The 24,317-nt window shown below is 35.5% G+C and overlaps 3 protein-coding genes and 1 pseudogene across 3 annotated transcripts; 3 read left to right on the forward strand and 1 right to left on the reverse strand.

The window, feature by feature from the left end:
* Positions 1–1,248: 1,248 nt before the first annotated feature.
* On the forward strand, positions 1,249–3,493 carry LOC143577182 (L-type lectin-domain containing receptor kinase VIII.1 pseudogene; annotated as a pseudogene).
* Positions 3,494–9,767: 6,274 nt separating this feature from the next.
* On the reverse strand, positions 9,768–10,607 carry LOC143577193 (lipid phosphate phosphatase gamma-like). Its single transcript, XM_077061098.1, has one exon. The coding sequence runs from the start codon at positions 10,603–10,605 to the stop codon at positions 9,940–9,942; it is 666 nt and encodes a 221-aa protein (XP_076917213.1). The 5' UTR covers positions 10,606–10,607; the 3' UTR covers positions 9,768–9,939.
* A 3,044-nt stretch (positions 10,608–13,651) lies between these two features.
* LOC143577204 (importin subunit alpha-9-like) lies at positions 13,652–18,235 on the forward strand. The gene is made up of 11 exons (XM_077061106.1): positions 13,652–13,716; positions 13,996–14,215; positions 14,288–14,441; positions 14,539–14,641; positions 14,730–14,914; positions 15,733–15,812; positions 15,974–16,124; positions 16,385–16,466; positions 17,313–17,371; positions 17,474–17,779; positions 17,868–18,235. The coding sequence occupies exons 1-11, from the start codon at positions 13,665–13,667 to the stop codon at positions 18,030–18,032; spliced, it is 1,557 nt and encodes a 518-aa protein (XP_076917221.1). The 5' UTR covers positions 13,652–13,664; the 3' UTR covers positions 18,033–18,235.
* Positions 18,236–22,033: 3,798 nt separating this feature from the next.
* Positions 22,034–24,042, forward strand: LOC143577215 (protein IQ-DOMAIN 2-like). The gene is made up of 5 exons (XM_077061116.1): positions 22,034–22,144; positions 22,254–22,529; positions 22,845–23,066; positions 23,154–23,273; positions 23,353–24,042. Exons 1-5 carry the CDS (start codon positions 22,070–22,072, stop codon positions 23,845–23,847), a joined length of 1,188 nt encoding a protein of 395 aa, XP_076917231.1. The 5' UTR covers positions 22,034–22,069; the 3' UTR covers positions 23,848–24,042.
* The last annotated feature ends 275 nt before the right edge of the window (positions 24,043–24,317 follow it).

Raw genomic sequence — 24,317 nt, forward strand, 5'->3', positions numbered from 1 at the left:
TTAGGTTTTTTTTTTCTTTTTTGACCAACAAACAGAGAATTGCCTAAGTACTCCGTACTGGACGACCCAAAGGCAAAAGACCACCGCCAGCTGGCCCAACCAGCCGTACAAAGTCTTTAAGTGCCTCCAAGTTATCTTCAGTTTTAGGAAAACCCCACCTGCCTGAAGACCCACTTGTGGTATACCCGGACACCCTTATGATCGAACGATCACAAATATCTCAGGCTTCCTTCATTGAGTCACCAATACCCCTACCAAAATGTTATAAGTGATGATTAAACATGAGTCTTCACTAAAAACCTAGATTTTTTACGAATACACTACATTTCCAATGACACGCTTAGGCGTTACATTCACATAAATGAAAACTTACGTTATGTATTCCTAAAATTTCACTTATTATTATTATTATTATTATTATTATTTAAAATGTTGGTGCCGTTAAGCCCCTGATTGGGCCACTTGGCGGCACCATATTAGTCAAGACATTTTGTTTTTTTATTTTTCCCGTTTTACTTCCGGTACCGTAATGAAAATCGAGTGATTGAATATCAATTTTTTTATAGTTCTAGTATCGTAATGAACGTGATGGAAGCCGACCGAATTCACGTAGACTCACAGTGTTTTGTTTTAGTTCTAGTACAATGACGAATGTAACAAAACCGACCGAATGCCAATTGCATTTTTTTTAATCCAGTACAATAATGACGTGACGGAAAGCGACTGAATTTGCGTAAACTCACCGCCTCAACGCCCAGGTTCCACAACACTTGGGTCTAATCAACGCTTGAGCTTTACCAACAACGACAACTCATTGGTCCACCTCCATTTTCATATACTTTTTTGTTTTAGTTCCGGTATCATAATGCATATGACCGAAACCAATCGAATTCGTGTCAAACTAATGCCTCAATGCTATGGACCGATAACGCTTGTGTTTTATCATCGTGCGGGTTTTACCAACCTGTCATGCGCATTGTGCCGGGTTAACACTAGTTTCAATACAAAGACAAAAAGTATCATTACAATATTATAATAACATAAGATTACATGACGTGAAAAGTCACAGTTTGATGAAATGGATAGAGAATCTTAATCTTCATCTTCACACCGGAAAATATGACCGTTATGTCTTCTTACAAGTGTCTTCCACCTCACCACCTGTCCCCTTTAATCCCCCCCTGCTGCATCATTCATTCTTCCGATCCAACACACATTTCACACCATAATCTTTAATGGGTTTCACCCGATAACAATGCACGCATCAATTCCCACCTTCTTCTTCTTCTTCTTCTTATTATTATTCATTCACTTTTCCGGCCATGTCCTCGCCGGAACAATCTCATTCAACTTCCAGTCACTCTCCATCAACACACTAAACCTCTTAGGCGATGCCCATTTAGTCAACACCAGTATCATGCTCACCCGCGATCTCGCCGTCCCTAACTCCGGCGCCGTTGGAGTTCTGTACAAAACTCCGGTCAGGTTTAAGCGTCCCGGAACGAATATTCCGGCGAGTTTCACCACTTTTTTCACTTTCTCAATAGCAAACTTAAACCCAGACTCGATCGGTGGTGGCTTAGCTTTTGTGATCTCGCCGGAAAATGAAGAAATCGGAAAGTCCGGCGGGTTTTTGGGGATTCCGGCAGGCGGTGTGGCCGTGGAATTTGATACGTTAATGGACGTTGAGTTTAATGATGTTAACGGAAACCATGTGGGTGTTGATTTGGACTCCATGGTATCGACGGAATATGCTGATTTGGACTCGGTCAACGTTGACTTGAGAAGTGGTGACCAAGTTAACTCTTGGGTCGAGTTCAACGGGTCGACTCAGCAACTCAACGTTTCGGTTTCATACTCCAACATAAAACCCAGCTCACCAATTTTATCAATCAAGTTAGATTTAAACAAATATGTAAACGAGTTCATGTATGTCGGACTCACCGGGTCAACTCAGGGGAGTACAGAGGTCCACTCGGTTGAGTGGTGGACTTTCACCTCATCTTTTGATGACACCCCACCACCACCCACCGCCACCGCCACCGTCACCAACCCCTCCGCTGACTCGGTCAACTCGCCGGCGCCAGCGCCAGCGCCGGCCATGTCTCCGGCCGAGTCAAACTCGGTACCGAGTCACCGGTATGTACAAAAACAAGGGTCGCCGGCGACGGCAACGGCGGCGGTGGTGGAGGTGGTGACCGCCGGAGCATTTCTTTTAGGGTTATGTACAATTTTATTAATATGGGTTTATACCAAGAAATCAAAAAGATCCATAAAGCCACAGCCTTTTGCTTCTGAAATCATTAAAACCCCTAAAGAATTTACCTACAAAGAACTTAAATTAGCCACGAAATCGTTCGACCCGACCCGGGTACTTGGGCAAGGGGCATTCGGGACGGTCTTTCGGGGCGTGTTATCGGGTTTGGAAGGTTCGGAAATTGTTGCGGTGAAGAGGTGTAGTCATACGGGCGGTCAAGGTATGGCCGAGTTTTTATCCGAGTTGTCGATAATTGGAACGCTTCGGCATCGGAATCTTGTGAGGTTACAAGGTTGGTGTCATGAAAAGGGTGAGATTTTGTTGGTTTATGACTTGATGGTGAATGGTTCGCTCGATAAGGCGCTTTTCGAGTCGAGGATTACGCTCCCGTGGGTTCATCGGAGCAAGATTTTGATGGGTGTCGCTTCGGCTTTGGCTTATTTGCATCAAGAATGTGAGAATCAAGTTATTCATAGAGATGTGAAAACTAGTAACATTATGCTGGATGAGGGGTTCAATGCGAAATTGGGTGATTTCGGGTTAGCTAGGAGAATCGAGCACGATAAGTCACCCGACGCCACGGTGGCGGCCGGGACAATGGGGTACTTGGCGCCCGAGTATTTGTTAACGGGTCGAGCGAGTGAGAAAACGGATGTTTTTAGCTACGGTGCGGTGGTGTTAGAGGTGGCTACTGGGCGGCGGCCGATTGAGAAGGAGGCGGCGATCGGGGCGGTTAAAACGAGGGAGAATAGTAATTTGGTAGAGTGGGTACGGGGATTACATAAGGAAGAGCGGTTATTGACCGCGGCTGAGCGGCGGTTGTGTGGGGAGTATGATGAGGCGGAGAAGCGGAAAGTGTTGTTGATCGGGTTGGTGTGTTCGCACCCTGACCCGATGGTTCGACCCACTATGCGAACCGTGGTTCAGATGTTTGTGGGCGAGGCGGATGTGCCGGTGGTTACTAGGGCTAAACCAACTCTAAGCCATCGCACTTCACATTTGCTATTGAATTTGCAAGATAGTGTGTCTGATATTAATGGTTTAGTTACCATTTCAACTTCATCATCGGAGAATAGCTACAATGGTGATGGGTTGGACTTGGTTTGATCCGGTTGATTCGGGTCGGGTTTTGTAGGATTGTAAGTCAATGTAGTATTATTATTGATTTGATTTGTTGATTTATTATGTAATAATTGGTGTAAAGTACAATAATGAGAAGCTATGCGCATTAACTAGAGGAGACATCATGGTCAATGAGACATTTATAAGCAAGTTTTTGTGATATATTTGCTTTCAAACCGCAGTAAATGATGTTTGACAATAGGTATGGCTGTAAACGAAAGGAGTCGAGTCAGGTTAAGCTCGGGCTCAAACTCGAAGTTAAATAATTAGGTCAACTTGTTTATCTTGACAATGTTTTAAACACTCTTTAAGGCCAAACCATAGGAACCATAGGGAATACCACTCCCACAAGGGCTGTGTGGCTGATGTGGTGAGCAGCTCCCCCCAACAGAGAACACCGCGCCGCCCTTGCGACCCCTGTAAAAATCGTTCGTGTCATGTCACGTGACTTTCAACGGTCAAAATTTTTATTTTATTTTCTAGAAAACGTGAGACGTGATGCAAATTGATCTGTATTGGTTCAGTTTGTTATAGTACGTGTATATGCTATTACAATTGGATTTAGAAAAGGCCAAAAAATAAAGTCATAGACTCATAGTATTACCAAGATGATAGCTTCACGTGTTTGGTTCGTTGTGATGGCGACTCGGCTATGCACATTAAAACGTAACTCGAAAAAGCTATGTCTTAATTTAGAAAAATCGTCATAAAATCGTGCAAAACTTGTAATAAACGTGTGTGTGTGTGTGTTTTTGGGTAGTGATACGATTTACATTCAACATTCCATTCATCCAATTTAATGTAGCAAATACGTTTGAAAAATTTTTATTTAAAAGTGTTATAACAAGATTTCAATTTTCAAGCATGGTACATCCAAATCCAACACCAACCTATGAGGCCCATACCACAAGCCCATGAAAAAAAATCCAACATCCTATTTTGGCTTTTAATTTCTTGTATTTTAACATTCATGAATTGACATTCATAATATGTCTAATACAATTAGAAAATTGTCTTGATATAATTTAATGCATGCAAAATCCTTCCAATAGTATCATACTTCATCTGATGATTTGAATATCTGATAGTAATAACCTTGTCACTGCAATTAGTCTGATATTTTTTACCAGGTATTTTTTTATTTCTAGTGCAATATGTTGCGTTCCAAAGTAAGTTTGCTCAACTCCAATAATCATGTTAAGAGGACTAAATGCAATCACATAAACATGACCTGAACATATTATGCCATGCATAGACATAAGTAAAAGTTGGTTTAAACATGCACATTCCGTTAATCTTTGTTTTCTTTTTCTTTTTTTTTTGAAACATGCTTGTTATATATCTAGTACTAACTTGAGCTCCGTGTACTATATGTGTAATCAATGAAAATATAACATATAATTTTTAAGTGAAATGCAAAACAAAATATTGTCATGATACACGTGTAGAATCAATAGATGTTAAAAATTTTCTATATATCAAAGAAAAAGTATGACTGCGGTAAAAACAAAAAAAATCTACAAAACTTTAATAGCACTTATTAAGTATGAACGGTCTCAATGTACCTTTTTCTTGCAGCAAGCCCCACCTACTCATTTTTTACACCGACCCGGCCTGCTTTTACATGTACCAAAGTAACTTGTTTTACCCGGATCCATAGTTACTCAATACACTCGTATACCATCTCTACAATTTATCAAATTCCTTAGAATATTTTCCAATGAAAGAATCATTTGGAAGCAAATAATCAGCCTTCTACGTAAGAACTTGATTTGAAAGAAACAAACATTTATAAAAGACAGTCAAATACAATGAAAAAACTATATTCTTGAAGCACATTATAATCGTAAAAAATCAAAATAATAAGTTTAAACAACACAAGCTATTTTGAAAGAAACATAAATATCATCCGCTTTAGACATCACTTAACAAGAACACTACATATAAAACCCTATTATTATGATATGGTGATATCTGTAGCAAGCATCATCTCTTGTGTATAAGGAAATATTGTGTTTTGGTCACGTATGAAACCCTCGAAACTCGGCTGTCATTATCATAAATTAGTTTTGACTTTTATTTCATTAAAAGGAAGTCAAATTGACATGATGAAGGGAGCTTACTTATGTAGTTATGAACAATGATAAATCCTCAACGCAAGAATTCAACTGCAAAGAACCATATTTTGTTAAGATGATTATAACCGTGAAGAAATTTGATGAAGAAATACAATTTAAACCTATCAGACTTGTTCAAACATAGAAACTAACAAACGAAAATATAATATAAATAAAGAAGAATCGATTTTCAAAGGCGGCGTATTCAGATTTGATAAGACATAATCGGATTCTAATATTCGTTTACAAAAGGTTCAAGACGATATGTTAAAATGAAACTGGTAATTAGGAAGAATTATTGGACGATTTGAAATCACAAAACTTAATTTATAGATAATAACCGAATATAATAGTTTAGGTATGAATTTTAATTTGAAATGATTTCAATTAGCATATAAAAATTTAACCTAGAATTTTGATTTAACAAAGAATTTTTAAATTTTGGCATTCCTTTAATAATTTTAAATTCCCGAAAATAAAACAATTATTCATTCAATATCCGAATAACCTCAACTGAAATTGACCAACGATTATAAAATTGGTCTTTGAAATCGAAATTTCCAAAGTTAGGGTTTCACAACACATCAACCAGATTAACATGATTGCAACTTAATTATCTGCCAACCCATTTGGCACATCCCGAACATGTTCAAGATTCATGACTTGACGGGTTATAGTTGATGTTTTTTATATAATACAAAATTGGGGCATATTTATAGCAAAATTCAAAATTACACAAAAAAAAGTACCAGTGAGCTAACCCATTCTGTTCAGATTTGACCCGTCCATCTTCCCACCTCTAAATTAATCATCATAAACAGAGATGAGTTTGTTCCTAAAGAAGGATTTGAGTTAGCAATTTAGCATCCTATACAACATTAAATCTGGAAGACATTTTAAATGTTTAACTTTCAATGTCAAGTGACTACCTTAGTTACCAATAAGCATAGAAATCAACCAAAGAACATATAAACATACACTATGACACATGTTCAAAAGTAATGCAACAGTTTCAAATCTATCACACCACAACCAGTAAACAACATTTTTGGTGTAAAATATTTTGTATGTGATTCTTCCAACATTCTAACTTGTGTTATCAAATACCATAGAACAACCCGAGCCTCCTGCAAAAAATTGGATGTATTGCGATACATGTAGAGGTGCAGATCTGACCCATGCTCTATTTATAACATGTCAAACGGGCTAAATGCGTTGAGCAGGTCAAAGGTTGCCCAATTTTTGTTCTTACAACATAAAGCCATCTAAATTAAGTATTCAAAATATTGGAAATTCTATTTAAGCGAAATATTTTTGTATAGCCCATCCATTTTGTTTTACTTAGAACTTTTGAACAAAAATTAATTATCAAAACTGCTTTACCCGTCGATTGTGCAACTAATATGCACAGATACATTTAATTATGTGTGCGTATTTATAAAATACATTAGAGTGTTTCTAGAAGTGTGGTGCTCCACTTTATAGCCCAAACCGCAGAGAACTATGACCTAGTGGTATGATATTTGACTTCCACGAAAGTGGTGTGGTTTAAATCCTTGTAAGTGTGAGGTTTGATGATATTTTAGGTGTAAAATATTGCTATTCAAAAAAAAGATGAAGAACACATAAAATAATAAACTATAAACATATGTGCACTGACACGACCCAATGTCTCACCTTGGAATCACATACATATACTAGCTAGTCACGATTCGGCGTGTCTATCGCATAATACATCGATTATGAAGTGTTTAATTTTCCGAGTTCACCAATTCCAGCCAGCTCCACAAACCAAGCCCAATTCCAGCCAGCTCCACTAATTTTCGAATCGTTCTTGGTGTTGAAGACGAAAACATAACTCACGGGTTATGATACTCTATACTCCAACTCTTCAGCTTAAATAACCAACAAGTTCAGTAGCATTAACCTTATTAACTCTATTTGTGGTCCCCACCGGAAAAACTAATGATATTTTGAACGTGTCCGTCTAGTTTTGATGTTGATGTAAAACGATTTACACATGCCCTTGTGGTCCATATTCTTTATGGTCACATGTTCAAGAGGACTATCTAAGATCAAGATAAATAAGTAAGAAGCAACAAAAGGTAAAATCTTGTAGGACCATATGCCTTTTCATTATGTTCGAATATCAATTTCGTGAGCAAAAGAAATCACTTTACTTCAGCTTTCTGAGTCATATTGTTTAATATAATGCAAATTCAGGTAGGATGTGTTGCACGCATAGAAAGTCGAGTTATAGCCCAACAAGCTTTTAAGAAACCAAAAGCTCGTTCAGCGACCTTAAACCTTTTTCATTTATTCTCACGTGTATAGGTACATGTTTTCACAATAGTTGTCAGTTGGGTGTATCTCATCAACAAGATAATACCTATGTTTGTATTGTAAATGTTACAAGTATTTGTATTAATAGATGAATGCGCATTTGTCAACGACGAAATGTCACTGTCACGCGCATATATATGTTAGTTGAATGCTACGTGTTGTGAACTTCAAGCCTTCAACATAAGCACTGAATGATCATAGGTCAGTCGATACATGGCCCTGCTGTGGCATCGATCGTAGTCTTCATTGTGCAGTTTCCTGGGTATAACTCGGACAGAACCTTGGATTGATTTACCGTTGGTAAATATGTAAATAGCACATGACAATCAAGTGTGCTCTGGATACTAGAGTTGATGGTCTCCTCACCAAGATAAGGGATTCAGAAGACTTTTTCGGTTTACAACTAGGGATGGCAATGAAAACCGAACCCGACGGGAAAACCCGAAACCCGACACAATTGGGACGGGTAATACCCGACCCATTAGGGTTTGGGACGGGTTTGGGATTAGTTTTGAAATTTTTAATGGGTTTGGGATTTGTAATATACCCATTTACCCGACCCGATTATCCGATAACATTGACCCATTTACCCGATTATATACCCGGAGTACCCGACAAAACTTTTTTTTATATATTTATTTTAAACATATATGTTATATATATATATATATATTTATGTCAATTTTAAATATTTCTTTCCTATTTTATCTCCATTTACGCTCTGTTCCTGAGTTCAACTTAAGGATGGAAAGGAAAGGAAAGGGATAGAAAGAAAGAAAGAGTTGTGTTCCTGAGTTTCATTAAAGGAAGAAAAGAACAATACGTGTGTTCCCGAGTTTCATTAAAGGAAAGAAAGGAAAGGAAAGGAAAGGAAAATGAAGGTTTTTATAGTGTAATTTGTTTCTTTCCATTTTGGAAGGAATTGGTTGGAAGGAAAGGAAAGAAAAGTAAATAAAATGAAAGGAAAATGAAACGAAAGGAAAGAAATGGAAATGTTTTCCTTTCATTTCCTTTCTTTCAATATCTATTGACTTCCAGTCTCCAATATATTGGCATTAGCTTATTTTATCTCATAGTTTTCAAAAGACTCGGCAAGTTATACTCCTAACAGGTTGCTATTGTTAATTAACTTATTCGTAAAAGAAAAACACCATAGAACAACCGATAAGAAATCTTTCATAAGTTTTGGATCATATCTGAATAGAATTGGACATTTTGTTTTACTTCATAACAATGATTACCACTTGTGTTAAATAATATTTTAAACCCGATGGGTATCCCCGAAACCCGACGGGTAATTACCCGATAAATACCCGACGGGTTTGGGACGCCCTTTAATAAACGGGTATGGGTTTGGGAATACCTAAACCCGATCCATTGTCATCCCAATTACAACTTCCAAAATCCTATTCAAAGATGATATGTCAAATGAACATGTAAACATTGCTAATTTTATTTGTTTAGAACCTAGACATGCCTATCTTCCTCCTAATCAGAAAAACCTTTTCCAGAGACATTAACATTGTGTTCGCAAGCTTAACGCGTGAAGAAAAACGGAAAGAAATGGAAGCAACCTAAGTTTTCATGTGCTCGGTTGTCTTATGAGATAAAATTTGTAAACATGGGCAAAACTAGAGGGGGCCGTAGACCCTCCCAACTTTCCTATTAACGCGGGCATCCAACATTGTCGTTTTCTTGTAGTTTGACCCCCAATATGGTCATCCGTAGAGTAACTGAAACGAAACATTACAATTACTGAATTTCTTTTCTTTCTTAAGTTACTCCTTTGTTTTAAAAGTACATAACTGCACATAAGAGCATCACTTAGGCATTAATTTATCCATCCCAACTCAAAATAATCAACAAATTTAAAAAGCAAATCAACTTTCGACACGCGTTTAAACTGATAATCGCGGTTCAGAGGCGCAACCAAATGTTTATACAGGTATAAAAGCAAAACTACTCGCTAACCAGTAACCATCAACTAACAAAGTATCTAATCATCTTATTCTGATTCCGACTCACAATAATCACCTTACAAGCCAACATCCAAAAGCCCTTATGACATATCAAGCAAACAATATAACCAAACAATATTAATCACTCCGACCGCTTGTACGACGGATGCCTCCGCGCAGCCCGTGCATTCGCGTACTCAAACTCCAACAAATTCGGTATATGCGACGTATCCTTAATATAAAACCACCTCCCGAGCGAACTCTCCTCAATCGCCAAAAACACCTTAATCCTCGCATTCACCACCCAAAACCACACGAACCCCAAAAAAACCCCTAAACTCGCCCCCGCAAACACCTGCCCGACCGTATGGTACCCCAAGTACACCCGCGAGTACATCGTAAGCACTGCCAACGGCCACACGACAAAACACGCAACCCACATTTGCCTTCTCAATATAATCCCTAACTTATTGTAAGTTAACAAAGTGAAATACGTAGCGAAAAAGAACATGTACTGCGAGTGGCTCGACGGCCAGCCGTGCGAGTCGCACATCTCGAGTAAGATGCAGGTTTCGGGTCGGGCTTCCTGTACGGCTAATTTGATTGAATCGCTAATGATTTGGGAAATGAGGAGGCCTAAAGCGAAGAAGATACCTTGGAGTTCACGGCGGAAGATGAAATGAGAGACGAAGCCGCCGAGGCTGATGAAGACTGGGACTAAGGAGATCCAGGCTAAGAAGTGGCCTAATTGGTCGCCTTTGTGGTAACGGACGTGGGTTAGGGTTACGGCGCGTAATTGGGAAGACATTGTTATTGTTATTGTTATTGTTAGGGTTTCTGATTGATTCGATTTGGGGGTTTCGGGATTGGATTTGATGGGATTAGGGTTTGGATTTGTGGTTTAACGAGTTTGTATCCAGATGTTAACTAACTAATTATTGGTGTTTGGTGTTGACTTTAGACTCTCAATTCAATTATTGGGTTATTGTTATCCACACACTGGCTTGGCTAATAAAGGGGGTGTTTGGGAGTTTGTTCTCGATCTAGATCTAGATCTAGATCGATGATCATTACAACTATTGGTGATCTCTCAAATTAAGTGAAAAACTAGTTAGTATCTTAATTTGTGGAATCGATTCGACTCGGCTCGACTCTTAATTTTTGCAAAGAAGTTGAAATGTGTCATTTCGTCTTTAGTTATAACTGATTGTAGTTGTGCTGGTATAAAATGTAGGATCTATAATATGAGAGGACAGTGAGTGGGGGTGGGTTGGGGGGTGAACCACCCGAGGAATTACCAAAATAACATAATTCTTGATAGGGGAAATTAATTTTGAAATGAAGGGTCATTTTCACTGAAGAACGGGGATTCACCACCGAATTCCATCGGATTACTAGAAGGAAAGAAATGAAAGTGGGGAAAAACGGGAATAAATGGGAAGATTTGATCTAGGGAAAACCGATAACACAATCTCCACGAAAACGGGGAAAATGAGTAAGATGATATGGATCTGACAAAAATGAGGAAGATGACAACTACTCAGCATGCCCAAACAATGACTCACTAAACCCATTTATTTTTTAGTTTAAAAAAATATGGTTTTATATAATAACTAGTACTTCGACCCCCCGCGTTGCGGGGGGTTGTGAAACCATAGCCGAGGCTTAGATCTTGGTGATCGAGAGTGAATCGAAACTTCTTAATGTTGATCATCATGGCATTGAAAAATGACCAAGTAATTCAAAGTTGGTTGTTTCACGTTTAATGTTGTTTTATAATATTGCAGTTTACAAAATTTCTGAGCAGACGTATTTTGAATTATACAAAAAGGTAGTGCATTCTTCAGAATGTTATGCAGACGCGTCTTGCTTAGTTGTACAAAGCATATTGTATTTAGTCTACTGCTACAGTGTTGTTCTACTGTCAAAAGAGTTGTGTTTTTGTTGAGGCGGATGTCTTTTATCCTTTCATTTGTTTTTCACCTTGACTTTTATCTATGCATCAATATCGGTTCAACGTTATCATGATCTTCATAGACAAAGCAAACAAAGTTACCGTCTTCCCGGTGAAGATTTTTTGAACACTATGAGTAATGTACATTGTGCCATGCTTTGATGCGAGCCATGAATACTGCTGCCGTTTTAAAAGGAGTATCATTGACATTATATTGTAATGCATAGTAAATTAAGGAATGTTAAAACTTTAATGACAGATTGTTACCTTGTTGTTTGTGGAGTCACTGCTTGTCACTTCATGTATAGTATAGAACATTTTTGGGAATACTTTTATAAATTGAACTATTGAAGTACATAGAGTTTTCAACTTGCGCAATTGTGAAAAAATATTGATATAGAAAGCTATCCATCTGAATCAACCTTTGTATTCATAGGCTCTCTATAATTAACATACCTGATCACCAATATATAAAAAAGTCATGTTAAAACGGGTGTCGTCGCTTGGGTCAAGAGTAAAACTTAATGCGAATCAACCCGTTTGTATTTTTAAACAGGCCAAAACATGTTTTTAAGCTCAGAAATAAAACCCAACTGACCCGTTTGCTGCTTTATAACGTGTCACCAAATAGTAGTTTTAAGGGATGCCACTTACATGAATGTACGCTGCTTATCGTTGCTTAATTCTTCAGCTTTTAACACATTAAACTTATCAAGTTACCATCATATCCTCCAAAATAATAGCAAATTATATTCCAACAATTGTTACATGGATCATTAAAGTTCAATGGCATAAAGTTTATCCCCATTAACTTTATACCAAAATCAAAATAACTCATTCGATCTACACACCTGCATAAGCAACAAAATTACGTGAGATATGCAATCAAAGGTTACTGAAATATCAAATAATCCAAATGGTAACCGCATACACTACTGGCAATGGCGTATTCCACAACAACCGCTGGTCCAGGCTAAACTGGTAAACGCGTCTGCCTGTGTTTGAGAAGGGTCAACATTTGGTCTTTTAGTGGAGTTGCAGCCTCAATGTCATGAGGTCCAAATCCCCATTGTATCATACTTTAGTGAGGTAATAATGAAATTGTCATTAGCTAATAGCTGTAAGATGCCACAAAAGATAATACCGTTTAGTATGTTTTGCCTTGGTGCCGCTATATCATCCAAATATATAACCCTTCTTAATATTTATTTATCTTCTGTGTCCTAAAGTAACAATGCACAACGGTTTAAAGTATTTTCATATATCCAATCTCCATTGCAGTTTTTAAATTGATAATTCAAGTTTAGAAAGAATGTAAAGGATTTCATTCTATATGTTTTTTTTTTATGTTGTTGCAACATCATCAATTTTATTCTTTCATTGAAAAGAGAATACATAAATTTCAAAGAATAAAAGGTTTAAGAGATTGAAAATGGTTAAGGCTTCAAAAAAAAACTTAACTAAACCGCACATGCAAATCAATATCCAAAAAACCCAAATCATCAGGCAAAAGTGAAATTCAAAATGCTTCCATGGGGTTTCTTTTCTTTCTGCACACTAACTTCTCCTAATTTTCCTCTTCGTGTCTGTCAATGCTGAATCCTAATCTATCGTTGAAAACAGAAGCTGCGAATTGACGGAGAAAGTTAATCGTGGAAGCCAAATTAAGGCTCGAAGAAAGACATACCAGTGAGAGGTAACGATGGTTCATCATTGTTGAGGTGAGAGAGATGGGATAAAAGAGGATTTGGATGGACTCTGGAGAACATGGAGAAGAGGGAAACAGCAAGACTTGGCGGTCCAATTATATTATATTATATTATATTACTATCAACTAATATACCAAAAAGAACAGAAATAAACACAAGGTAGCTAAGGGTTTTTGTTGGAGTGGAGAATCTCAAGTCAAAACGATGGCTGATGAAACCTCAGCAACACCCAGAAGAGACCCCATCAAGAACCCAGGTATACTTTCTCTTATATCATCTCAATCGACTTCAATTTTGTATCAAATTCACAAGATTTTATCTGGGTTTCACTTAAAGAAATGAATTAGGGGTTCAATTCACAACCTTTATTACTTACAAATTACGCTAAAACCTTTAGGTAATTTCAACCAATGACCCATTAATCAATGGGTTAGAGAATATGAACTGTAATTGAAGATGCACATAAGGTGTTCGATGAAATGCCTGAACCAGCTATTTATGCTGAGAATGTTGATTTGGGTATTTGAAATTGTAGTTGGGAACACTGCTGCACAAAGGAGAAGACAGAATGCGGTTTCGGTGGCTAAAGAAAGACGAGAAGCTTTGTTTCGAACCAAACGGTTATGTAGAGTGGGCGTTAGCAGTGATACGGATGCTCCCGGTGATAGTGACATGATGATTGAAGAAGAACAGTCCATTTTGGAAGCTCAAACATCGGCTGCTGTTGAAGAGCTCAAGACTGCAATCGCCTTTCAGTAAGTTAATTCATTCTAATTTGTATGATGTATCTTTATAAGTTTATAACATATTGTTTCAATTTATTTAAGGGGCAAAGGTGCAGTTCAAAAGAAGGTGAATGCGCTTCGTGATCTAAGGCGTTTATTGTCTAAATCTGAGTTTCCTCCTATTGAAACCGCCATTGCATCTGGAGCAATACCTTTACTTGCACAGGGTCTTTCATTTGGCTCTCAAGATGAACAAGTAAATATGACCTTTTTACTGTCAAATCATGCATCTATATGGTGTCTGTTAACATTATCTTCAAGATGTCATTTTTATTTTTGGGACTGTAATGCAGTTGCTTGAAGCGGCTTGGTGTCTAACAAACATAGCTGCTGGAAAACCTGAAGAAACAAGAGCATTGCTGCCAGCATTACCGTTACTCATTACTCATATCGGAGGTTAGGTTACTTCAATGTTTAACATTATTGTTGCTTGTTATATGATGTAACTTCAATGTTTAACGTTTAATATGCGATTCACCTCTAGAAAAGAGTTCAATGCTGGTTGCTGAGCAGTGTGCATGGGCATTAGGAAACGTTGCTGGTGAAGGTGAAGATTTGAGACATATTCTTATTTCACAGGGAGCCTTACTTCCTCTTGCAAAAATGATGTTTCCAAACAAGGGTTCAACGGTTCGAACCGCTGGCTGGGCTTTGTCTAATCTGATTAAGGTTTGTAACCACTAGTTTACTTTAATTCTTCATTAGCTCATTTAAAGGTGGCTAGATAGGCTGGTCAGGTAACAGGTCAAGGCAATCAAGTTTTTTGTATGGGTTGGATTACTGAAATACGTTTTGTCCTAAATTATATGTATTTTTTAATAAAGAAGTTAGTGGCAAATATGGTTACAAGAGGCCTATAAATGAACCAAAGCATTTATGTAACAAACAAATGAACATGAACAAAATTTTTTTGTTCATTTAGTTAAACAAACAAATGGACATGCCTCGTTCATTCATTATGTTTGTTCGTTAAGTTCGTTTATGCTTATTTATGTAGTTATGTTTGTTTAAGCTCGTTCGTTTACGTTTGTTAATATATTCACTTAAATTGAACAGGCCGATTACAATTTAGTCTAGTTTTAGTTACTCTTTAGGTACAACACGCCGTTGTTCACGTGTAATTTTAATTGGTTATTTGGTTTTAGCTCAGTTATGTTCGTTCATATACGTTCAGTTATGATCGTTCATATACGTTCAGTTATGCTTGTTCTTCCGTGAACCATTAGTTAATACTGATAATGAACAAACATAGTCGAACAGTCGAACACAAACACATTCGTTTTCTTAACGAACAAACACGAACAAGAAGACTCCGTTTGTTTAATTGTTCATGTTCGATCATTTATTCAGTTAAATTTAATTGAAAGGACATGAACATTCTCTGTTCGTGTTAATTCGGTTCATTTACAATGCTAGGCTACAAAAATTATATCATTTCTGTAATAATGTATGTTCCTGTAATGTTTAATGGTGTTTTGTGGATTTAGGGCCCGGACCCGAAGGCTGCAACAGAACTCATAAAGATTGATGGTGTAGTAGAAGCCATACTAAGACACTTGAGGAAATCGTAAGTTGTTTATGCATCGTAATGAGAGAATAAACATTTAGTCTCGTGTGATTACATTATAGTAATATATCCTTAACATAAGTGCTTAGTAATATTAACACATTTATGAAATTACTTGTTTTCCTCTGATTTTTTGGCATATTTGTATTATTAATGAATAGTGACGAGGAAATAGCAACTGAAATAGCATGGGTTGTCGTGTATCTTTCGGCTCTTTCACCGGTGGCTACTAGCATGCTTGTGAAGACCGATCTTCTTCAATTACTAGTTGAACGATTGACCAACTCAAATAGTCTACAATTACTCATCCCGGTAACAAAATTGTGAACCTTTTTTTGGTGAATTTGACACATGACTTTAAGTTTGCAGTTATCAAATGAGTATGTATTCAGTCTTTTAAAAAATTATTATGCTTCATTTACTTTTGAATGGGCCTATTTGGGCTTTGGTATGGTCAATGGGTCAAATAAGAAAATATAGCTAAAAAGGAAATTGGTCAAAAGGTCAAAAGTCATCTTTACATGCATACTTGCTGTTATAATCTTTTAATGCGCGCACATATTTACGTGCAGGTGTTACGAAGTTTAGGTAATCTTATAGCAGGTGATACATACACAACTAATGCTGTTCTTGTTCCTGGGCATGAAATCACAGGTTGGTTACTATATTTTCTGTTTTTTTATTTTTTTTAATTTAATTTTTAATGGGTTGATTTGGGGGTATGTTTTGATCTCTAATGGGTCAATGGGTATTATAGAATTATAGAAGTTATAGCTTTGACAAAATTGTTGAAAATATCCAGAAGTGTACTTTTATGGCACAAAATGTACTAAATCTTAGTAAAACTTATTGTTTCGGGTCTACCCAACCCACCATGAACCCAACTTACACATTTTGTCACCTTTAGCTATTTAGGATTGTAAACGAACCGAAAGAACCCGAATGGAACATGCTCATGTTCTGTCCCTTAACTTTAACCGAACAAATGATCGAAAACGAACAAGTAAATTCTTGTTCGTGTTCGTTTATGTTACATTTGTTAACGGTACAAATGAGCCGTTCATGGACATAAACGAACACAAACTAACGGAAAATAACTGAACATAGATGAATAAACTTAAACGGACATAATTGAGCGAACAACAAGTAAAAGTATTTGTGAACTTTAATCTATCGAGCCCAAAAAGTTAATAATACTAGACTAATTTGTAATTGACCTCATTTTTTTTAATATATAAACGAACAAACATAAACTAAAGCCAATAAATGAACATAAGCGATCGGACGTAAAAGAACAAATATAATCGAACTTATGTAAATAAATTTTCATGAACATAAATGAATGAAGGAGATGCGTGCTCATCTTTGTTCATTTAACTAAATGAACAAACAAATTTGCTTGTAAACTTCCCGAAGAATGGTTCATTGAGCATTCTGTTTATTTTTAGGCCTATAGTTATTTTGGCATTTAGGACACGTAACATTTTGTAAAATTTGCAGATAATATTATACTGGCATTAAATAAATGTCTGAAAAGCGAGCATCGTGTCTTAAAGAAGGTATTCTCTCTCTCTCCCTTTACATATATATAATAATAAAACTACATACAATAAAGACAAACTAATTATACTTTTTTTTTTGTTAAATTTTGGGTTATGTAGGAAGCTGCATGGGTGCTATCAAATTTAGCTGCGGGTTCTGTTGGTCACAAGCAATTAATATTCAAAAGTGAAGCCATGCAATTATTAACACAGCTTCTGACAACATCACCGTTTGACATAAAAAAGGAAGTGGCTTATGTTGTTGGTAACCTCTGTGTTGCTCCAGCCGAAGGTTCGGGAAGGCCGAGCTTAATATTCGATCACTTAGTTTCATTTGTTAGAAGCGGATGCCTTCTTGGTTTTATTGATTTGGTTAGATCCGCTGATATTGAAGCTGCACGACTCGGACTTCAGTTCTTGGAGCTGGTAATTTTAACATCTTTTGAAATTATCAATCTTTTAATTGCATTTCTAGATTTTAAATAAAACATAATTTTGGTTTTGTTATTTGCAGGTGTTAAGAGGGTTACCGAACGGTGAGGGACAGAAGTTGGTTGAAAAAGAGGACGGGATCGATGCAATGGAACGGTTCCAGTTTCATGAAAATGAAGATCTTAGGAACATGGCTAATCAGTTAGTGGACAAGTATTTTGGGGAGGATTATGGGCTCGATGCGTAGTAATCGGTTTGTTTGTGCTTTCCCACAAGTTAATCATGTAACATTCAGCTTTGGTTTCTCAAGGCTACCTGTTGACAGTTGCGGGTTTTAATGTTGTTTTTAAGTTGAGTGTATATGATATTGGCAATGGTGTGATAATGAACCAAATAAGCTGAGGGACGATCAACCGGTTCCTAATCGGTTAGGTAAGTTGGTTGAGAACGGAGATGATGTGAATTCGATTGCCTAAATACTTTAGAGTAAAGCGTAAATGAGCCAAGTCACTCGTATGAATTTGCATAAAAACTGATTACTTTTAACAACTTTTAAAGTTATGTGTGTGTGATTCTTCTACTGTTAATCCTCAATCTTTTAACTTCAGTAAACTCCAATCTTGATACATAAAAACTCCCACCTTTAAGCGTTCTCATTTTATATGCTTAAAGCTACAATTTTTTTTGGTATACCAACTTTATTCAACTTGTGACACCAACAGAAATAGACCATGGTTATTAGTATATATTATCAACTAGGTTATATACCCGTGTATATATGGGTTGGGTAAACTATATTAACAAAAGATCAAAACAATATGAAATACTTATACTAAATCATTGAGTACTAATATTAATTTGATATAGGGATTTATATTTTTAAGAAGAATAGTGTTTAAAAAAAAGATTGATACAACATATATAAATACTTAAATAAACAATACACAAAGTTGAAATAAATATATATTATATTATAAAGCAGTATAAATTAATATTTGAGTTTAACATTCAAAAAAACATATATTAGCAAAACACCAGAAACTAAGAGTTTAAAACAATGCTGGTCCACAAAAACTGAAAAGGTATTTTAAAATATAAAAAACATTATCTTAAATATAAAAAACAGCTTCATTTTTTCAAAGCAACAAAACATCCCAAACAACATGAAACCATTGTAGGTTTTGGATAGCAGCGACCGTTAGATATTTTGGTCATATTTACATGTATTTTTCTTTAAATGTATTTATCTAGATTTGATGCATATGAACATCTAACACTACATGGCCAACAATAAAAATTACTGCTATTAACATTTGTTTTTTTTAATGAGAAATAGATCAATTTAATAAAAAAAAACATAGGATAGTAAGATTACATAAAAATTAGTTAATAAGCTTTTGAGCATGTTACTGCTACTGCTACTTTTGAAATATAATAGGAGTTATAATTATAGTTGGAAAGTGAAAGATTTTAAAAATCATGAATGGTTTTCAAAATTAAAGTGTTAAGTGTAGTTTAAATTAAAAATAAGATAAGTATAAATTTTAAAGCATTCACTTTTTATCTAAAATTATTAAGACTATTATTTTGTATAAGTCATTAAATTGTAAGAAACATGAAATGTTATATTAAAATTATAAAACAAATATTGTAAAAAGATATCATTTAAGAAACATTTCTTTTTGTTTAAATTAAATATTATGAGAAAAAACATGTTAGAATTTTTGGTGTTTTGATGTGATAAAAGGATAAGTTAGGGAACATTTTAAATGATTTATCTTAATAAAATAATTAAGAATTAAAGATGAAAGAATAGGGGTGACACTTGTCAAAATATTAGGCTAATGTGTGATTGAACCATCATTTTTGTTTATTATAATAGTAGATTTAGTTCATGGTTTGAAATATTATTGGGACAAAAGTTAGTTGTGAAATGGGTTTTTTACTAACTTTTAACACAAATAATTATATGTAATTATTCATTTTGGTATGAGTTAAATGATTGTTTTCCCCTTAATAATAGTTTAACACAACAAGTGTTTTAAATTGAGCAACATTTGTGTTTGAAATGAAAGTGTATTTCAAGTTGTACGACATAGGTATGTGTTGTAGGTTTCAGACTTTCGCAAGCATGTTTTTGCTACAGATTTTATGTCCATCATTGATATAAGTGACGAAGTTCATAATATTCATACATATTTTAACGAGTCGTATTGCCTTTTTAAGAGTTATAATAGCTTTTAACCGGTTTAGGGTTTAGGATTTTATAAAACTATTTTTTCTTAGTATGTATTTTGAGTTTTACTACGGATGTTTTAACACGTGCTACAAATTTGTTAATTAACTTTTAATATTTATTTTTCCCGATTTTGATATGTTCTAACTTGAATTAGAATATCCGTAGCTAAACTGTAGCTAACCCACAACAAATCTACAACATAATATACCCATAACAGAATTCCGTAACTAACACATATGTCATGTACACTATGACGAATTCTCATCCATTACCCCTCTTATTTCTTGATTATTTTTTTTGTATTTCACCTGAAATAGTCATTTAGATTAAGTTTATTTATTTTATAACTCATAATAAAATTTATATTTATCTCATGATAAACGTTATTCTCTTATAATTCGATGTTGATATATGTGAACAACCATAGGCGTTTGATAGGCGTGTTATTGAGGAAGAAAGCGTGGTATTGAAATCAATGAATGCTTTTCATGTGGATGGAAGAAGAGCTGTGGACGTTCATGTTACGGACTAAGAAGCTGTTTGATAGCCTCTTAATGGCCATTAAGAGGCTACCTTTTAATGGTTCATAACCTCTAAATGGTTAAGAGGTAATCTTAAGTCTGAATGGCTAAGAGGTAACCATTAAGAGGTAGCTTCTTAACCATTCAGACTTAAGATTACCTCTTAAACATTAAGAGGTTACAATCATTAAGAGATAGTCTTTTAATGACCATTTGGAGGCTATCAAACAACTACTAACTTTGAAAAAACTCCACGTTTAAATTAAAAAAAACAAAAGTAAATTAAATTTCTATGCATTAAAGCAAATTAAATACTTTACTTTCCTAGAATAGTTCAACATACATAATAACTAGGAAATAAATGATCTGACATGTAAATGGTTGGTAAAGATAAAAAGAAGAATTTAATATATGTTATAACCAAATAAATAAATGCCAAAGTTACAAAAACGAGTTACATTAAAAAAACAATATTTTCAAAAAACGTACAATATTGGCCTTTTCACTTTTCAGTTAATCTGGGTGTCTTTTGGACCACTTGCCTAGAAAGATGGACAAGACAATGCTTGACCTTCAAGTGAAGTGAGATTACAAACATCAATCCAAAAATAAAATATTTATAATTTATAAAAAAAAAAAAAAAAAGAATTTAAACAGACCCCTTAAAACCCACCTCAAATCTCATATTTTTTTAAACTCCGATTGCTTCCTAAGATCTGCTTTCCATCTAGGGTTCAAACCCACAAGAAGCCTTCAAAGATCTAAACCAGCTTTGCTTCAGGCAAGTTTTTTGTGTAATTTGATTGAATTTGTTGTTATTTGTGTTAGTTTTCATCTGGGTGTTGCTCAATCTTGGATCTTGATGGGTTGCTTCAAGTGTATAATGTGGATTTAGCTTTTTTGTGTTAAGTTTTTGATGCCTGTTTTGATGAATTTGATCTGTTCTTGATGAATTAGGATTAGGGTTTTGTAAAATGTATGTAATTTAGTTGATTGTGTTGAGATTTTAAAAATCTTTGAGCTGTTAAGCTGAAATGGAGCACTAAAGGTCCTTGTTTGACTTTTGAAGTCAAATGGCTGGTTTGTTTTTCTTATTAAAATTGATATATGTTTTTAGAGATTTGAAGAAAAAGCTGCTAAGTATATAGACGTTTGTGATTATTACAAGTAAAAGGAAAAAACTTACGCCAAAATTCGTAATCTTGTAACGAATTCCAAATTTTATAAACATCGGGTTTGACTTCTGAATGTCAAAGTTTAAATCTTTCTATGCAATGCAGAATTCTACTGTATCATAATAAAATTTTTTTGGTATCTAAGTTGGTGATTATTACAAATAACTGAAAAAATTGAGGTCAAAAGTTGTATTCATGTAACAAAATCTGAATTTGAGAAATGAAGAGTTTGACTTCTAAATGTCAAAGTTCATAACTTTCTATTCAATGAAGAATTATATTGTATTATAATAATAATAATTTGCTTTTGATATTATTTCAGAAATGTTATTTGTGATATGTTAATATAATGGGGAAGAAAGGAAGTTGGTTTTCTTCCATTAAAAAAGCTCTCAGTCCTCATTCAAAGGAAAAGAAAAACCAGGTTTGATATAACTAAATGCATTATAAGTATATATTCATATTCGTATTCGATCACAATATTGTTGGTAAATACATGATTAATATACAATAATATCATCACTTGATTTCAGAAATTAAAGAAAAAAGGGCCCGGGGATGAAACACCTTCAGTTTCCGTCACGAAACCTGACACGGCATCTCATGATTTACCACCGGAGGAAGTGAAACCGTTTAAACAGGAGAATGAGCAAAAAATCCATGCTTATTCGGTTTCTGCTGAGGTGGCTGCCACCACAACTCGGACTGCTTCTGAGTCCACTCAACTAATTGAGTCAACTCAGTATTCAGGAAAATCAAGGGAGGAAGCAGCATCCATTAGAATTCAAACAGCTTTTCGCGGGTATTTGGTACGATCTTGTTTAAACCTTGTCAATTCTTGTAATATGGATCTTGATTTCTTTACAAAAAAGGTCAGTATTTTATTAGCAAAAGGACAACTTTTTAAAAAAAAGGTCAACAAGACTTTCAATGTTTTTTTATTAAAAAGATAAAGTTTTTATTTAAAAAGGTCAGCTTTTTATAAAAGGTCAACATTAGAATTCCTGAAAAGAAAAAATAATCAAAAAGGTCAACATTTTGGTCTTCATATTTTTAAATTTATGGAGGCTATTTATGGTCTTATCAAACATAAATTTTGTGAATGATTTCATGTTTTGGTTCAGGCAAGAAGGGCGGTACGGGCGTTAAGAGGGCTTGTTAGATTGAAAACACTAATCGAGGGGCCCACTGGTAATCGACAAACAACAACCACACTCAAATGCATGCAAAATCTATCTCGTGTGCAGTGTCAAATCAATTCTAGGAGAATCAGAATGTCCGAGGAAAATCAAGCTTTTCATCGGCAACTTCTACAAAAACAAGCTAAAGAACTCGAGATTTCCCAAGTTAGTTTTACACAATCTTGTTTATTACATTCATAAGACCGTCTTAAGTCTTAACGCATATGCACAAATGCTATAAACTTTTAACAGATGGGAGAAGAATGGAACGATAGCTTGCAGTCCAAGGAACAAATTGAAGCAAAGCTACTAAGCAAATACGAAGCAACCATGAGACGAGAACGTGCCATGGCATATTCATTTTCTCATCAGGTAAATAAGTTTGTATAATTTACTCGCATTTAATATAATGCCGGTTTTATATCATATGTTACAATTCTTTCTTAAACAGCAACAATGGAAGAAATCAACAAGAACAACAAACTTACTCTTCATGGACCCCACGAACCCGCAATGGGGCTGGAGTTGGTTAGAGCGGTACATGGCGGGCCGCCCATGGGAGACACATGGCGAGAAAAACCAACCGTCTGTTAAGGACAACATTAACATTACCGGAACTGAAATCGCAAAATCTTACGCACGCCGGCAGTTTAAACGTGGGTCTAGCCATGGAACCGGGCTGGGCCCGGATGATGATTTGAGAAGTGTGTTTAGTGGACAGTCTGAGAGGACTCGAAGGCATAGTATTGCGGGATCATCTGTGAGAGATGATGAGAGTATGGATAGCTCGCCTTCGGTTCCTGGTTACATGGCGCAAACGAAGTCCGCAAAAGCTAAGTTAAAGGGGCAGAGTATGTTGGGGCCCATGGAGAACGGGCTGGCGGAAATGGAGTTTGGGTTGAAGAAAGGTTTATCATTTTCGGGCCTGTCAAGTAGACCGAGGTGACATTCGGGCCCACCGAAGGTGCAAAGCAATGTTTCCTTGGTGATTTGAGCAATTTCTTGGTTATAATAAGAAAACTTTGTTAGAAAAGGGGGTTAAAGTTGATTGTTGTTGACGTTGTGGTTGTTTAAGTCATTTCCTTTGATAATGAGGGGGTGTGGGTTATAGTTTTAATATTATGAACAATTGTTATACTTAATAAAGCATAATATTATAAACTATTAAACTTTTTAGGCTTAATTATAATTCAACATGTATTATTCAAAATATTTTTTTATAAACTAGCTCTTAATATAGAAAATGAGTTAACCCGTGAAGGATTAAGGGATCTTTATTCCGGTTAACCGTTTATAATAAGAGTATTATAAAATGTTAGATCATTGGATTGATGGTCAATTTTTTGGGGTTGAGAAGTGGGCGACGAGCGGTAAATGTGACTAGAGCCTGTGTAAGCACTTGGCGTGGCTACTTTG

Source organism: Bidens hawaiensis, unplaced genomic scaffold (assembly GCF_021521415.1).
Source record: "Bidens hawaiensis isolate Kalapana, Puna unplaced genomic scaffold, B.hawaiensis_p1.1 tig00001461_1, whole genome shotgun sequence".
NCBI lineage: Eukaryota > Viridiplantae > Streptophyta > Magnoliopsida > Asterales > Asteraceae > Bidens > Bidens hawaiensis.

Bases quoted from the DNA above. Each gene is read 5' to 3' on its own strand.
- LOC143577193 (XM_077061098.1), bottom strand. From the start codon at position 10,605: ATGTCTTCCCAATTACGCGCCGTAACCCTAACCCACGTCCGTTACCAC.
- LOC143577204 (XM_077061106.1), top strand. From the start codon at position 13,665: ATGGCTGATGAAACCTCAGCAACACCCAGAAGAGACCCCATCAAGAAC. The intron at 13,717-13,995 runs GTATACTTTCTC...TTGAAATTGTAG, and splicing joins AGACCCCATCAAGAACCCAG to TTGGGAACACTGCTGCACAA. The intron at 16,467-17,312 runs GTTGGTTACTAT...TAAAATTTGCAG, and splicing joins TCCTGGGCATGAAATCACAG to ATAATATTATACTGGCATTA.
- LOC143577215 (XM_077061116.1), top strand. From the start codon at position 22,070: ATGGGGAAGAAAGGAAGTTGGTTTTCTTCCATTAAAAAAGCTCTCAGT. The intron at 22,145-22,253 runs GTTTGATATAAC...ACTTGATTTCAG, and splicing joins CAAAGGAAAAGAAAAACCAG to AAATTAAAGAAAAAAGGGCC. The intron at 23,067-23,153 runs GTTAGTTTTACA...AACTTTTAACAG, and splicing joins AAGAACTCGAGATTTCCCAA to ATGGGAGAAGAATGGAACGA.